Source organism: Falco punctatus (assembly GCF_963210335.1).
Source record: "Falco punctatus genome assembly, chromosome: 2".
Lineage (NCBI taxonomy): Eukaryota > Metazoa > Chordata > Aves > Falconiformes > Falconidae > Falco > Falco punctatus.
Window position 1 is genome coordinate 28,511,425 of NC_137581.1, and position 15,005 is coordinate 28,526,429.

Sequence of the window (15,005 nt, forward strand, 5' to 3'; positions counted from 1 at the left end):
CTCTGATCCCACAGCGTAGCTGTATGACTGTGACTCAGCTTCTTCCCGAATTTTTTCTTGCAAAACCTGTGCATCAGAATGGCACCTGAAACATTGCAGAGTTGCTTCTGTTGCTATCTGTTTCACTGATTGGAGTATCTTCTTGTAGATGTATGTGTGGGGGTAATACAATAAAAATGGCAGTTACTCTACTAGTTATTGCGTTTATTGTCCCTGTCACTGGTGAAGCGACAGCAGGAATTTCTGTTTCCCTGATCCATTATACAACAGTGCAATTATCCTGCAGAGGATCAAATGAAAAATCATTGGGCTTGCAGAGGTGATTAATTCTTGCAGTCATTGTCACTGGACAAAAAAAGAGGCCAAGACGTCTGCATGGGTCAGAAACAAGACCGGGCATTCATGAGATTAGCGAGTACAGCCAGTCTTACACTGCTGCTGAGTGAAAAGAGATACACTCATGCTTCAGCACATCAGTTAATTTCTTATTTTCATTGTGAGTCCTCAGGTAGGGGAACAGATGATCCCACTCGTACCACAGCAGGATTCCCATACGTGCTGCTGAAGCTGGAACAGGAACTGGCCCACAACAGGACTGGATGTGTCCTGTGCCTGATCCAGGAGCTATGCACAGGCTAGTTAGTGCTGACAGCTCACTCAGGGCATAGAAGTGCTTTTTAACTGCACCCTGTAATCACAAGTCTTTCAAGCTTTTCTTTTTTTAAAGAGTTTAATTACTTTGCATTACTTAAAAACAAACCAAAACAAAAAACCTGACGCAACCTGTGGCTGCATTTTTCTAAAGCTCTGCTGCTTCTGCAGCTATGCAAACAGCTCTGTAGTGGAGATGCAATATTTGTCAGGGAAAGGTAGGGGGTTTGCTGTCACAGTTAGAAAGGCTTCCACAAATGGTAAACTAAGTTGATGATGAAACATGACCCTAAAACTCAAACTCTCTCTTTTCTTAGGATAGGAAAAAGTCTGTAGAAAACGTTTTGATAACACTGATAAGTAGATCACTTGCAAATACAGGTTTTACATCTTTAGTTTGCCAGCGAAATGCCAGTTGGCCATCATGTCTGAAGCAGACAAGAGCTACAACGAAAAGCTGAACAGGTCACTATCCTCAGATGCCCATACCATTGTCTTCCTGCCAGCAGCTACTGAGCACAAAAATTGGCCACCTGGACTGCTTATGTTACACTGCAGTAAAAATAAGAAGAGGTTGTATCAACAATATGATAATTAGTAGGTCCATGCTGATCTGCTTAATTTGGAATCAAATGTGTACTGGATAGGAGGGAGAGCAGTGAGCCTTGTGGGGACAAGACACTAGACAGCAGCAGCACCTACCAGAACAGCTACACCACGAGAGCCTTCAGATTCACAGCAGGCAGCTGGAAAATAGAATCACAGAATCCCAGAATGGTCAGGGTTGGAAGGGACCTCTGGAGATCATCTAGTCCAACCCCCTGCTAAAACAGGTTCTCCTAGAGCAGCTTGCACAGGATCACATCCACGTGGGTTTTGAATGTCTCCAGAGGAAACTCCAGAGCCTCTCTGGGCAGTCTCTTCCAGTGCTCTGTCATCCTCAAGGTAAAGAAGTTCTTCCTCACATTCAGATGGCACTTCCCATGTTGCAGTTTGTACCCATTGCCCCTTGTCCTGTTGCTGGGCACCACTGAAAAGAGCCTGGCCCCATCCTTCCTACACTCACCCTCAAGATGTTTGTGTGCATTGAGAAGGTCCCCTCTCAGTCTTCTCTCCTCTAGATCAAGCAAGCCCAGCTCTCCCAGCCTTTCCTCAGAAGAAGGGAGATGCTTATTGTATATAAGACCTGCACCGCCGCATAACGACATCTGCAAAGGAGGATAAGAAATTTCCTGATGGTGCAAGACAGATACTTTGATTAATATAGAAAAAAAAATTTCCCTTGAGAATTGCCCCAGCTTTCAGATCCAGGAAATATGACTGTAATATCTGGACATATATTCTCCTCCTTTTGTTACAGAGCTTGTAGAAATGTCAGTTATATGGCAAAATCCAGCTGAGGTCAGTAAAGCAAGCGCTGATTTCTACTCATATAAGGTAAAGAATAGGCCGTTCCACTGACATACCAATTATCCAGTAATTCTGCTAATAGTTAGAAGGAATACCTCTAAGGTTAGGGGCCAAATTCTTCTTTCTGCTCCACAGGACTTAAATTAAATACCAGTACCTGACACTTTTGCTGTGTTGCATACATCAAGAGCTCAGAGGTTCTTGTTTAGCAGACAAATCACCAAATAATTGCTACACTCAAGACTGTAAAATGTGGTGAAAGCATCATTAAAATTTAATTTTAAGTCTAACATGCATTTTACATATTTTATTCCATTTTTATATATTTTCTTCCATTTAACTTGGAGATGAGTCTAAGCTGAAACTGCTTAGTGCCTGAACCTTGCAAATGCAGTCTCCAAATGTGGAAACTATGTGTGATTATTAAACTATTTTTACTTTTATTTTTGGTACAGAGGACCCAAGCATGCTTCTCCTTTAATTCTGGTAATCTGGAACCTCTTGCTTCCCAGGAAGCCTGGGAAATCTCTTTGCCCAAGGAGCTAGTGTAGAACAGTCTCTATCCCTCCTTACTTCTCTGCCCCGAACTCTTAAGCATATTTATAGGGAAAGGGAAGACAATGGTGGAATTATTCTTTGCTGCCAAGGTTGTTAGTGTTTGTAGGTAGCGCAGCTGAAGACCTGCTGGAGACTCAGCCAGCACCATGGAGGCCTGCCTGAGCGCTTCGGAAGCATTCCTCTCGCCCTGTGCTGCCACGACCTGCCAAGTAAGAGACATGGAAATGGCACTGTGATGGTGTCCATAGTGGGGGAAAATTCATCTTTACAATGAGGAGAAAACAAACAGGCACTTGGATGCCTGGGACAAGAATACAAGAGCTTGGGGGCTGACATTGCCACGGGTCTCACCTTAGCTCTTGTCTCTCGAGCAGCCTCTGCTTCAGCTGCCATTGCCCTCTGCATGGCCACAGGAATCCTGACATCTTTGATCTCCACACGGGCCACTTGGATTCCCCACTGCTCCGTAGCGCTGTTGAGGATAGCCTTAGGGACAAACACACAACCCACCAGGAAGAGCACAGTGCCGGCAGAGAGAAAACCCCGCACCGCACCCTGCTGCTTGGGCAGAAGGAAGGGCAGCACGCAGACCTGCCCCGGAGAAAGACGGGGCCCTCCAGGGGCACTAACACCCAACGCGCTGCGCGTACAGCGGGCACCGCAGCCTTGTGAAACTCCTGTCCATCAACACTGGTGTCTCCTGTGTGGCTTCTCTACTGCCTCCTAAGCAACGGTCCCTGCCTTTTCTTTAGGGGGCCACTTTCCACACTTCACCCTTTTACCAAGTAAACTTTACAAAGTAAACAAAGGGAACTTCCTACAACAGCGCGACCCTGTAAAAGCACGTCAGAGCACACCGTGGGTGAAAGACAGCGCACAGCGCTGCACGCTGCTCTGTGCTCAGGCCCCTGGGCACTACCGCAATTCACGTCACCACCGTGCCCCTGGCTCTGCCCGCAGCCGCTCTCCTGGCTGCAGAGGGGCACAGTCTCTCCTGGATTCCGCTATGCCTCGTCTCTGACTGACAAGAGTAAATCAGTTGTTGGATTTCTTCTCTGCTCCCTCCTTGGCTGTGAAATAAAACCCCCAGACAGATGGCATTTCAAAGTGTAAAGGAACTCAGTTCTGCACTCTTAGTTGTTATGACAGGAGATACAAGCCTTGCCTCCATGAAACCTCAGTCAAGGGTCTGCTCAAGACAGAGCTTCCCATGAACAGCAGGCTTCCTCACCACTCGCAGTGGCCTCTGTGGAAAGATTAAAGTAATTTATTCAAGTAACTGGATAATTTCAGAATCTTAATTGCCTTTTGGTAGGAAATAACCTTTCTACAAGAACCTGGGGAAATACCTTTAGAATAACTCTTTCTGACTTTTAACAATGAGACGGTAATTGAAAAGAAAACATGAAGGAAAATTTTATTATCGTTGTTGAAGAAAAAAAAAGAGATTATTCCTAATTTGCTACTCCTCAGAACTTGTCTCCATGCTGCTCCGTGAATTTTGAGAGCCAGATTTACCTGAATACTGTGCGCGATCTCCTCACGACCTGCCAGGAGCTGAGCCAAGCTCTGTGTACCCAGCACACCTCTCAGGGTGCTCTGTGCCACGAGGAAGGTAGCTGAGTGGACATCAGTGACGTTGGCGACTGCGCTGACAGCACTGTGGATCCTGTAGCATACCACCCCATCGACCTGGGCAGTAACGGCATCTTTCGTGAGAATCTGCATTCCAGAAACATATAGAATTAAAGAAGGGAAATAATTTGTTTTCCCCTTAGTGAAACAAAGGCCCTGGTAATTCAAGGAAGCTAAGAATTTCTTTTGGTTTCTTTGACATTCCCCTGAGAAATTACTTCAAAGAAGCTATACAGCATCACTACAGTTTAAACTGGGGCAAAATAGCGTACATGGCCTTTAAACAAACTGTTTCAATGGTAAGTGAATATCATAACTTGAATTAATTTCTTCTGTAATAATAGATTATGATTACCCTTCTCCTCTCTTGTAGAAAGGGCCATTAATAATTTTATACACTGCATGCAGTTTGGAAGATCTGCACTACTTCCCCCTAAACAATGTATTTCTAAGAAACACCAGCAAATCAAAACAAAAATGAAAAGCAAAGTGCAAGAAATTGTGAGAAGAAACTCTGAAAAAATATTTTAAGTATTCATAGAGGAGTTGTGTTATCTTTTGCCAGACAAGTCCCCATGCCTCAGCAGGCAGCTGGCCTCAGTGGAGCACTGATGATGTTCCACTGTCTCTTCCCTCCTTAGCATCTGCTGCCTGCAAACCAATGTTTCATGGGAGCCCTGCCAGCGGCTGCAGAAGCCACAGCAAAAGCTGCTAGACCTTGTACAGCACAAGTACTGCAACCGTCTTCCTTCCAGACTCCTGTTTCAGGGGAGCCATTTTTCATTCCACAACATGCACCCGTGCAACCTGCACTCTGAGGAAAGGCTCTTTGTGATTATGGAAAGGTAATGGTCCAGGGAACAGCTCTGGAGGCAATCGCAAGGGCAACCCTGGGGGCCAAAGGGGTCCTGGGGCCATCTCTTCCCTCTCTGCTCTTCGTGTAAGGATGGGGACCAGCAGTGCCAGCTCCATGAGTAGAAGCATTGTACTGCAGTGGGGCTGGGGCCACACGGAGTGAAAAGTTGATCAGGAGGATGGGAACTGCTCAGCAACTGATACTTCAGATTAAATTCTTCAGTCAATGTCTGTCAATATCATGCCTACAGATAACGCCCCTCCATTCCTGCTTGGATCTGAGTTTAGTGGATGGCTGCCTGCTAATTCATGTTAATTTAAGGAGATTTGTTACCCCTATGTAATTTGCCTTCTCAGAAGCACAGAGTATGTGTACCTTCAAGCAGCAGCTACATCAGTGAAGGCTTTTTGGAATGGTGAGCTGCACGTCAGACCCAATTCTATTAGGACATTAATTTCTGAAATTTTTTAGCCTCTCCTCTCTTGTCCTCTCTGTTTACCATTTGCAGTTCTGCCTCCCCTCCCCCTTATCATTTATCTCACAGTTCTGAATATTAGCAAAAGGAGTTTGCTTGGCCTGCAATGATGTGTCTGCAGGTTTTCATAAGCAGAAGTTTTGTAAACAGTTTGGAAGCCAGAAGATACAGCAAGTAAGCTAAATTCTATATTGTAGCTCACAGCTGCAAGGCTATAAAACACCTGCATTGTTTTTGATCGTGCCATGAATCCACTCTACCTTTTATTTCTTAGATGGCTGCCAGAGAATAGTTACCTCTTGTGGAGGAATGTTACAGGTAACCATTCTAAGATCAACCTTGATAAACGTATCTGTACATGGAAGTATGAGGATCATACCTGAAAAATAAAAATAATTAGATGAAAAACCTCTGAAAGCTAAGTCTAGAACCAGGTATCCTGTACAAAGCAATCAGAAATACCCACAGGGTGGGGAATGAACCCACCTTATTACTACAGCTGTCCTTTCTGCTACAGGAGGTGACAACAGTAAGGTTTTGCTTTTTCAAATAACAGGGAAATGCAGATATCTGCAAACAATCTGAATTTATTAGAGCTTAATGACCTCGGGCTCCGGACTGGTAATGGCCAGATTGCAGGTCTGGTCTCAAATCTACCATGAGACTTTTGGCAAAAATTCCTTCCATGCCTTTCTTTAGTTTCCCCTTATTAAATCATAAGCCATCTATGGTACCGTATGTGGGTCCCCAGGAAAGACACTGCTGAGGTCCAGATTCCTGCACCACCTGTAGGCTCCCACATGAGGAACGTTGTCCCAGGGTCTGATACATCCTGTGAAGGAGTCCCCGACATAAGAGACGGACACTTGACATAACTATTCCTCTAATCTCAGCACCTTGCTCAGGTGCCCAGAGCCACGCAGAAGATCTCTGCACCTGCCCTAGCTGCTTTTGGGACCACATGGCTGTTACTCAAGAGGAAGGACAGTACCTGAAAAGGACTTTTTCCTCTTATTTCGACTTCCAGTTTGCCCAGTTTCATTGCACAGAGGTGGTAACTGCACCAGTGCAAATACCTCATGGGTTTGGCTTGTATTTGTGATTTGCAGCCTGATCCTAGGTGACGGTAACAAACTCTGGATAGATGCTGAGTGTCCCTGCCCTGGCGCATTTACCACTTTCAGAGCAGCAGACAGCTAAAGAACTGGCAGCAACAGGTAGTGTTGGAAGTGAGGTAGAGGGAAAGTGGCCACAGTCACTCCAAAAAGTCTGTGGCAGACCTGAAGACTGAATTTAAACCTCCCTGTCCCGCACCAGTGTCTGCAGCATGAGCTTAACCTGTTGTTGCCCAATCTACTCAACAGCAAATCCACACCTGGTATCAAGGTCCTCAACCTTCTGTGTTGTGCTGTGACAAGCGGTGGGCTTTATCTTCTCTTCAGAAAAACAAACACCCTGCAGGTAAAAGAGCTGCAGTGGAGAGGACAGTCTCATCCCCCTCGTGCTACGAAGAAGGATTTATTTCATGGACCTGTGCAATTCTCTATGTGGTTAGAGTGCATCATATTTAAATAAAAACAGCACATCATAACAGGAGTAAAACTGCATGCATTCACCTGGTCCCTTTGCTTTCTTAGACAGTATACGTCCCAGCCGAAATACAACAGCACGTTCATATTCTCTGATAACCTAGGGAAATATTTTAAATTTAGAGTGTTACCATTCATTCTATCCCTGCTCTCTGGTTTGATTTTTTAAATCTTTGGCATCTATATTAAATGTGAATAAATGTACAATAATATAGGAACCAACAAAGCTGCAAATCACGAGGCATTTCAAGTCTTCTCCTCACCTCATGCTTTTCTGCGAAAACTCAGCCCCCCTGGTCCTGCAAATGGAGTACTAAACAGATCAAATATGAAAGAATTGTCACTGATCTAACAAGGCTACCCACAACGCCCTCAACATCAATACTACACTCAGAGGAGCTATAGGCAAAGGATGTCTTGCTTGAGATAATCTAGCTAACTACTGTGGTTACTCTAGCAGGACTACTCAAGGCCTGGTGTTCAGGGCAATCACCCTGGTAACTCACCCCTAAAAACTGCTTTAAATTAATCATATTCTGCCCATGTCTTGATGGGGCATTTTGTGGGTTTAGGTTATATAGCAGCTCAATGCAGGGAGCCATGTTCCCATGTGCTCATGTTAATCGCTATTGCTGGCAGCATCAAATAAGAGTTCTTCAGAAAAGTTTGTAGATTTATTCTCCCAGTGTTGCAAAGCAGGGAAATTTAACTGATAATTGAGAATGGAAGAAATTAAGAGAGTAACTTGTGATACAGAAAGTCAGTGGAAGAACACGACTCTCGGTCCCAGACTGCATCTTCGCTACAAGCACCTATGATTTCCAAAAAGTAAATGTGAAGTGCCTTGTCTTAACAAAATCAAGAAATCAATAAATGTAAGTAACAGTGATGATAATTTATGTGCCTCAGATCCCACTAGCTTACCTTGATACATGTCCAGATGGAAATAGGAAAGGTAACAAGCACCAGGAGGAATGAAAGCGAAACCAGGATCCAGCCACAGACACCAATGCCTTCCCGTCTGTCAGCTATAACAAAAATAAGGAATAAGAGCAATGAATGCAAATTTTGAAAAGTTATCTGAGGCATGTAGATCTAGCCCAGTGCAATCATGAGGGACTGCAAACTCACTCCCTCTTCCTCCCTCCTATCCCTCATAGAAAGTCATAAAAACACCTAAGCAAATATCCAGCTATATTGCCCTTTTGCCCAAAACGTTAAAAGGGTCAGAAAGTACATTTTGCAAGAGGAAAGAAAGAGGAAAAATGAAAAGCATTGCCAAAGCTGAGGGCTGTGAAGGAGAAATAAAACATTGGGTGGAGTATCCATGGATATGAATCTCTGTCAGTGTGCCATGAGTGGGGCAAAAGATTTAGTTCATATGAAACAGCTAATAATGAAAATGAGTGGAACTCCTGCTGCCTTTAGATGAACATTTTGAGGAATATTTATGGACCAGTTCATCCACTGGACCATAAGCTTAAAAACCAGTGCTTGTCAAAGTGCACGCCCCTGCATTTTGAACAATTCTCTCACTGGGTGCAGCTCGTCTCATCCCAGAACGTCATGATAATGAAATTTCATTATTTCATTATCATAAAAACACATCAAAATACTTTCATCATTTTAGTGCCTGAAGGGAAGGCAATGGTGAGTTGTTGTTCAAGTACTAGAAGTTTGGGAGTCTCTTTGTAAGGAAAAGGTGACCAAGGAGCAGCTGCTCTTTGAAAAGCAGCTGGAGCCACTGAGGTCCTCAAAGAAGAGAGTGAGGAGTGGAACAGGACAGTCGTGCCACCAGGATGGAGTGCTGCAAGGTCAACTGAATTTTGCTAAATGTAGAAATGCCCTGGCTCAGGAGAGTCACAAGAAAAGCAGAAGCTGCAGGGATGTGGGCTGGGCTAGCCCCAAGGGCTGCCCGACTGTCAGGTTTGGGCCAGAAGAAAATTTTTGCAGGCATGAGTATCAGCAGACAAGAAGCTGAACACCACACCCTGTTTCCCAGCCCAAGAGGAAGAGGCAGGAGAGACGGATGAAGGCTCAGAGGTCTTCTAAAGAATGTCCCCCATCCTGATGGAAAGATGCAGCATGATTTGGATGTTACAGGGTTGCATTGGGAAATTCTGACATCAAATTCAATTCATATGCAGATAGAAACTGATAAATAGAAAAGAAAATGATTCATTTTATACATTGTGAGAAAAAACTTGTCACCACAGCGAAACAGCATGAGGCTACCTGATCTGTAACACACAAGTTAACAGACCAGCAGAGCAGGACTGACAGGTTTGTCAGAAAAATACCCAGCAACCATGGAGGAGGAGGCACAACACATCGCTCCTGCAGCTCCTTCCTCCCTCCAGCATCCATCCGTGCAGCTCTGGCAATGCAAACTCCAAGCCTGGGTGTTCCAGCCGAGCCCTTTGCTGCTTGCAGTCTTGCCCGTCCTAATTCTGAGGTCCCCACTGCAGGTTTAATTACTTGCACATAAATATGTTTGCATCCAAGAAGGCCAAGTTTCAAGCCTTCCTGAGAGTTGAGCACAGAACTGGTGCACTGGGAGCCCAGCTTTCCTCCCGACCCTTTCCAAAAAACAGTAATTTGAAATCCCTGGCTGTTTTGTGAGGTACCGTCAGCCATTCTGCAATCAGTGGTAGGAATGGTACGAGGAGCTCCCCTGAGTAAATTACCAGGAAGACCTTAAGGCCATGTGTATGGAGACAGGGCTTTTGCTTTAATGTGAAAATCTTTAACGCTTTCACTGCTGCTTGTTTGCCACACAGTGTACTTCAGGTTGAACTAGTCAGGCTACAACAGGTACACGATATACCAGCAGTCAAGTGCCTTTTAATCAGTGGAGAGAGGTCAAGGAAACTCATGGAATGGGCAACATTCATAATTTTTCATCCAAAACTTGGGGAAATCAATCATGAAGGGATATTGTATTCAGCAGAACTCAACATTCTGCACTCCCTCTATTTCACTTAAACGATTAGCTTACAGGAAAATGTCTGCAGATCTATTTCTCCAGTGCCAAACGTGGTTATGAAGAACCTCCTCAAAAGCAATTTTGGATTGTAGCATCATCTACCATCATCCACCTGAAACCACTGTGAAGATACCTGGCAGGAATGACATAATCCACAGACAGGGAGAATGGCTGGGAACAAATGCCTACAGTTTGCAGACTGATATTCAAGCAGCTGAGAAGAAGTAGGGGGTCAAGATAACACCTATCACCACTATGGGCAAAAAGCACACATCCAAAACTCGACAAAGTACAATGGAATCCTCCATGAGAACTGTCCTAGAGATCCTCATGCCAACTGAAAACATAGATTCCAATAAGGAGGATATGAAAGTTTGCCTTCTTAATAGTGAATCCAGACCTAGCTTCCCCAAACACACCACAAATGTTCTCCGATTACCCTGAAGTTTCAAACCATTTTACCACGTGACAAATGGAAGACTCTAAAAAAGTAGTGAAGAATAAGGATCAGTCACAACCCAAACTATCAGTGACCTGTTTTGCCACACTCGTATGTGGATTACAATAGTTGTAAACACCAAAAAACCTCACTCACTTGGGTCTACAGTCCAGAGCAAACCACGAGTTGTAATACACTGCAAAATGTCAGAGCTCATCAACGAGCAGCTGTGGAAAAGCTCCAGGATAATCGTAAGATTCACTTTGCATTTTCTTAATACTCTCATCATGATGGTACATCATGAACACACTTGATACACAAAATCATGATGTGTGTATCAAACTTGAAAAACAAATGAAAAGCTGCTGTCCAAGTCGCCCTGTGAACATAAAGTGCTGCAGGCAAAAATCTCCTAAGTCTCCTACAGCAACAAAGAGACAGAGTAGCCTCAGCTTCTTGTAACCACTATGTACCGCCCTGCTTTCGACAAGCACCCAGATCAGTCCTGCCTAGAATTATGCTTGTTCCACCACAGCAGCCGTACTTACAGCCAGACACAAGAGTGAAAACAGCACACATTGCCAGTAACAACTTGGTTTGGCATCAGTTTCCTTGCTTAAAAGAGAGCACCAGGTGTTCGTCACAGAAGTCCAAACTCATCAAGTGTCCTTTTGGGGCTGAAAAATTCTTCTACCTTCCTGAACTAACTCATCTTTTTCCCTTTCCATCCCATCCCTACATACAAAAGTGTATCAATAGCTGAACTGGCCGTTTTAGTCCCTGGGGTTATTTTGCTGGAAGGCAGATGCTGACACATGCTGGCAGGGCAGTATGAGGCAATTTGCTCCATCACTCACAGTGGCACATACTGAATTTTCAGCTCCAGCCTATGTGGGAGACATGGTGAATGCCTGGGATCAAATGTACTTTTTTTTTGGTTGGTTAGTTTTGCTCCTTTATACTAATACTGAGAAAAAAAAAAAACACACAGACACACAAAGTAAGGCTTACCAATTAGATGCTCCATGTTGTTTTTCTTGGGCGTCTCTCTCTGGGGATCCATCCCATTTGAGGGAAGCTCTGATCCCCCTCACAGATGAGCCAGCAGCACACCTTGAAACTGCACAGCGCTCATGCACAGCACTGAGAGGCAGGTTGAGAAAAGGAGAAATCCCCGCTTGTACGAGAGCCCTCTGGGAGCTAGTTACCCTGGTGAGGCGGGGATGTTTACAAAAACAAAGTCTTGTGGGTCAGAGTTGTCCCTGGTGTAACTCCATGGTCTTCTGTAGCCATCTTCTGGCTGGGGATACACTTGGCCCAGCTGGTTTTAGACCCCACAAAATCCAAGCTGGAAATTAATTCCTGTGAATGAGTAGTATCTGTCACCACAGAGAAAAAACAAGAACAAGACAAAACAGAAAGAGAAGATAAGGAGAAAACAAGTCCTGTGAGGAGCAGCTGAGGGAACTGGGGCTGTTTAGCCTGGAGGAGGTTCAGGGGAGACCATGTCACTCTCTACAACTACCTGAAAGGAGGGTGTAGCAAGGAGGGTGTCAGTCTCTTTTCCCAGGTAACAAGCAATAGGATGAGAAGCAACAGCCTCAGGTTGAGCCAGGGGAGGTTAAGGTTGGATATGAGGAAAAATTTCTTCACCAAAAGGGTGATCAAGCATTGGAACAGGCTGCCCAGGGACACAGTTGAGTCACCATCCCTGGAAGTATCTAAAAGACACATAGGCATGGCTCTTGGGAGTGCTAGGTTAGCGGCTGGACTCGATGATCTGAAGGTCTTTTCCAATCTAAACAACTGTATGATTCTATAAAGCCAGAGGGTACGGATCGAGTACTGCTCCTCTGCTGTACACCTTACTCAGCTGCTGTTCAGATCTCAAACACCAGCAACACAAATAATCCTCCAGGTGAGGTCCCCATGCTGTGTAGAATAGCTCATCATACACTTCTTGATACTGTCCACCGCTACAGGTTAAACCCTGTTGTGCTAGATAACCTAAATACCACAGCAGAAGCATTTCAGCTCCAAAGTCTTAAAACTTTCCCCAAAATATTTTTCACAAAACACATTTTAATATCAACAATCCCATCAAGCATAGCATTTCAGACTAAGCCACTTCTGCAGGCTGCAGCAGCAGAAAGCAGCCTTCTCGAAGGATGCAAACCTGTTCTTATTTGAGAAAAAATGAGAGGTGGCTTTTCATATGTGATTTATGAGTTTTGACATATAGCTGCATTAATTATATTGCTGTTTTCCGTGGCATCTATCATCTACAATACCTTTGAAGATCTGGCTCCAGCTGCATCTCGCTTAAGCCTTCCTCCCTGCCAGTAATCACACTGGCCCCAGGTGGGTCATTCAACACTGATTGCTCCCCAGAGAATCCTTTCTCAGCTTCACAGAGAGGAAACTGCACCACTGAATGGGTATTTTAAATCACAGTGAAAACCATAAGCACAAACAGCTTGCAAAACTGGGCTTGACATGCTTATTGCAAAACCCTCCCAAATATGTGACAACATCTATTTCAAGTCATTTGTAACATTTTCTTCATTATTTGGCACATCAAGCTGAGCTGTAAGATCAGCCTGTTCAGGACAGATGCCTACTAGCAGGGTGGGAAGAGTGAACACTTAGAAGAACAACGCACTTCAAATTATTTCAGAACATAATATGTAAAACTACCCAACATAATTTTTTTTCCATTTTAGAGCAACTCGGGTTTTATTGAAAATAACTTTATTCCAAGCCATTTGAACACCACAACCTACACAGCTGCTTCTACCATCATGGAGGAGCAAAACATCATAAAATCTAACAAAAATAATTGCTCCCTACTGTTTATTGATAAGTCCCCGAGGTGCCTGTAAACATATCCCTTGAAAGGTGACTAAAGCAGATGGTGTTTTTCTTTTATATTCAGGAACATCACCATCACTGTGTAAGTTTCTCCCTGTTACTTAACTTCAGCTGTACTTTTATTCCCCATTTCAAAAATCTGAAGTCAAAGGCAGAGCAATCTTAATCCTTTCTCCCTGGGGCTATACTGGGACACATGGATAACTCATGTCCCGGAGTGCTATAAAACACACAATAAAAAAAAATACTTGAGCACTCAGGGGCAAAACAGTTTACAAGCTGCAAGCTCATGGGTGCTGAACAGCCTGACAGCCCTGTATCCCAGAGCAGTACCACAAAGAAACCCAGTTTGAGTCCACAGTCACTTTAGCAGGACTTATAAGCAACATTAGATCAATGTTCAGGTCAGCAGCAGTCCAACCCCTTCTGCAGCGTGCTAACGTAGATAAAGCCTTCTATTCTGCAAACAGCACAAAGGCTCAGGTCAGGCATGATGATAAGGTGCTTACCTGGCAGCAGGCCACTCTCCATTTCTCTGCACCAGCTGCTACACTTGCAAACGGCACCAGTCCTTTACAATTTCCCTGAAGTGTCCAGTTGCTCCCGCTTATCTCATCACCCAGCTGCAGTAACTTAATCCCACAGACCAAGCACCCACTTCAAAGTTTGTTAAAACCAGAATGGCAATTTTTACACACAGCCATTTCTAAACAGTGCCAATCCCAACGGTATCGAAAGTCATCAGAGTCCACACATGAGATTTGCATATAACAAAAAGTTACAAGTTTCAGTTAAGCCTTTTCTGACCTTTTTAGGCCCACACCACATTCCTTCCCACACACTGGACTTTGGCCACTTCCTAAAGATTTCTCAGCCTTCTCCTTTCCTGGCCCTGAATTCTGTCCCCCAGACACCAGCCTATTTGCTTCAGGCCCATCATTCATTTCCCTCAGATCAAAATTTAGAAGGGACAGGACACAGAGCTGATTAACAGTACCATCTTATTGCTTGTAGGAACATCCCCATATTGCTCCTCCTCATGAAAATGGCATCAACTTTCAATAGCTGAAGACGGGGAGATGACAGGAGGCACCCTTCAGCTACACTTCGCTAGAGCATGAGCAAATATGAGACAGTCAGTCAAAGGGATAGCTCCCATCTCAACCCAGAAAGGAAGGCAATTTGCAAGGAAGTAGGATCATTCATAACCTGAACAATTCTATTATTCTGTACTATGACGAGTTTCCCTCCAGGCCCAGCCAAACTCACAACACTCACTTGCAAACCAGAGGAAGAGTAGGACAGAAAATTGCTGTTTCTCCTGTACTCACTACAACTGCAATTACAGCACTTGAAAGAAATATTGAAACTTATATTTGCAAACACAATCCCAGTATGTTTAGATGTTTGGAATAAAGATTTTATTTCAAAGAACACTACACCTTATCTTTGCAGTCTGTCAACACAGCTGAAATACAGCAGTAATAGGCAACTTGAACAACAAAAAAATCATAGTCCAGAACTGAAGTCATACA

General features: G+C 44.2%; 1 protein-coding gene across 3 annotated transcripts; it reads right to left on the bottom strand.

The window, feature by feature from the left end:
* Positions 1-2: 2 nt before the first annotated feature.
* STOML3 (stomatin like 3) lies at positions 3-14,997 on the bottom strand (the record flags this gene model as incomplete). 3 transcript variants are annotated; one of them, XM_080376602.1, is made up of 7 exons in its annotated part: positions 11,611-14,997; positions 8,099-8,202; positions 7,202-7,274; positions 5,882-5,964; positions 4,138-4,341; positions 2,971-3,105; positions 2,621-2,821 (listed from the first exon to the last, which is right to left on the bottom strand). In XM_080376602.1, exons 1-7 carry the CDS (start codon positions 11,660-11,662, stop codon positions 2,621-2,623), a joined length of 852 nt encoding a protein of 283 aa, XP_080232728.1. In that variant the 5' UTR covers positions 11,663-14,997. The 3 variants fall into 3 exon arrangements, with proteins under 3 accessions (XP_080232729.1, XP_080232728.1, XP_080232727.1); XM_080376601.1 differs by having other exon boundaries at positions 8,099-14,997; XM_080376603.1 differs by lacking the exons at positions 5,882-5,964; positions 7,202-7,274 and having other exon boundaries at positions 3-2,821; positions 8,099-14,997.
* Between the last annotated feature and the right edge of the window lie 8 nt (positions 14,998-15,005).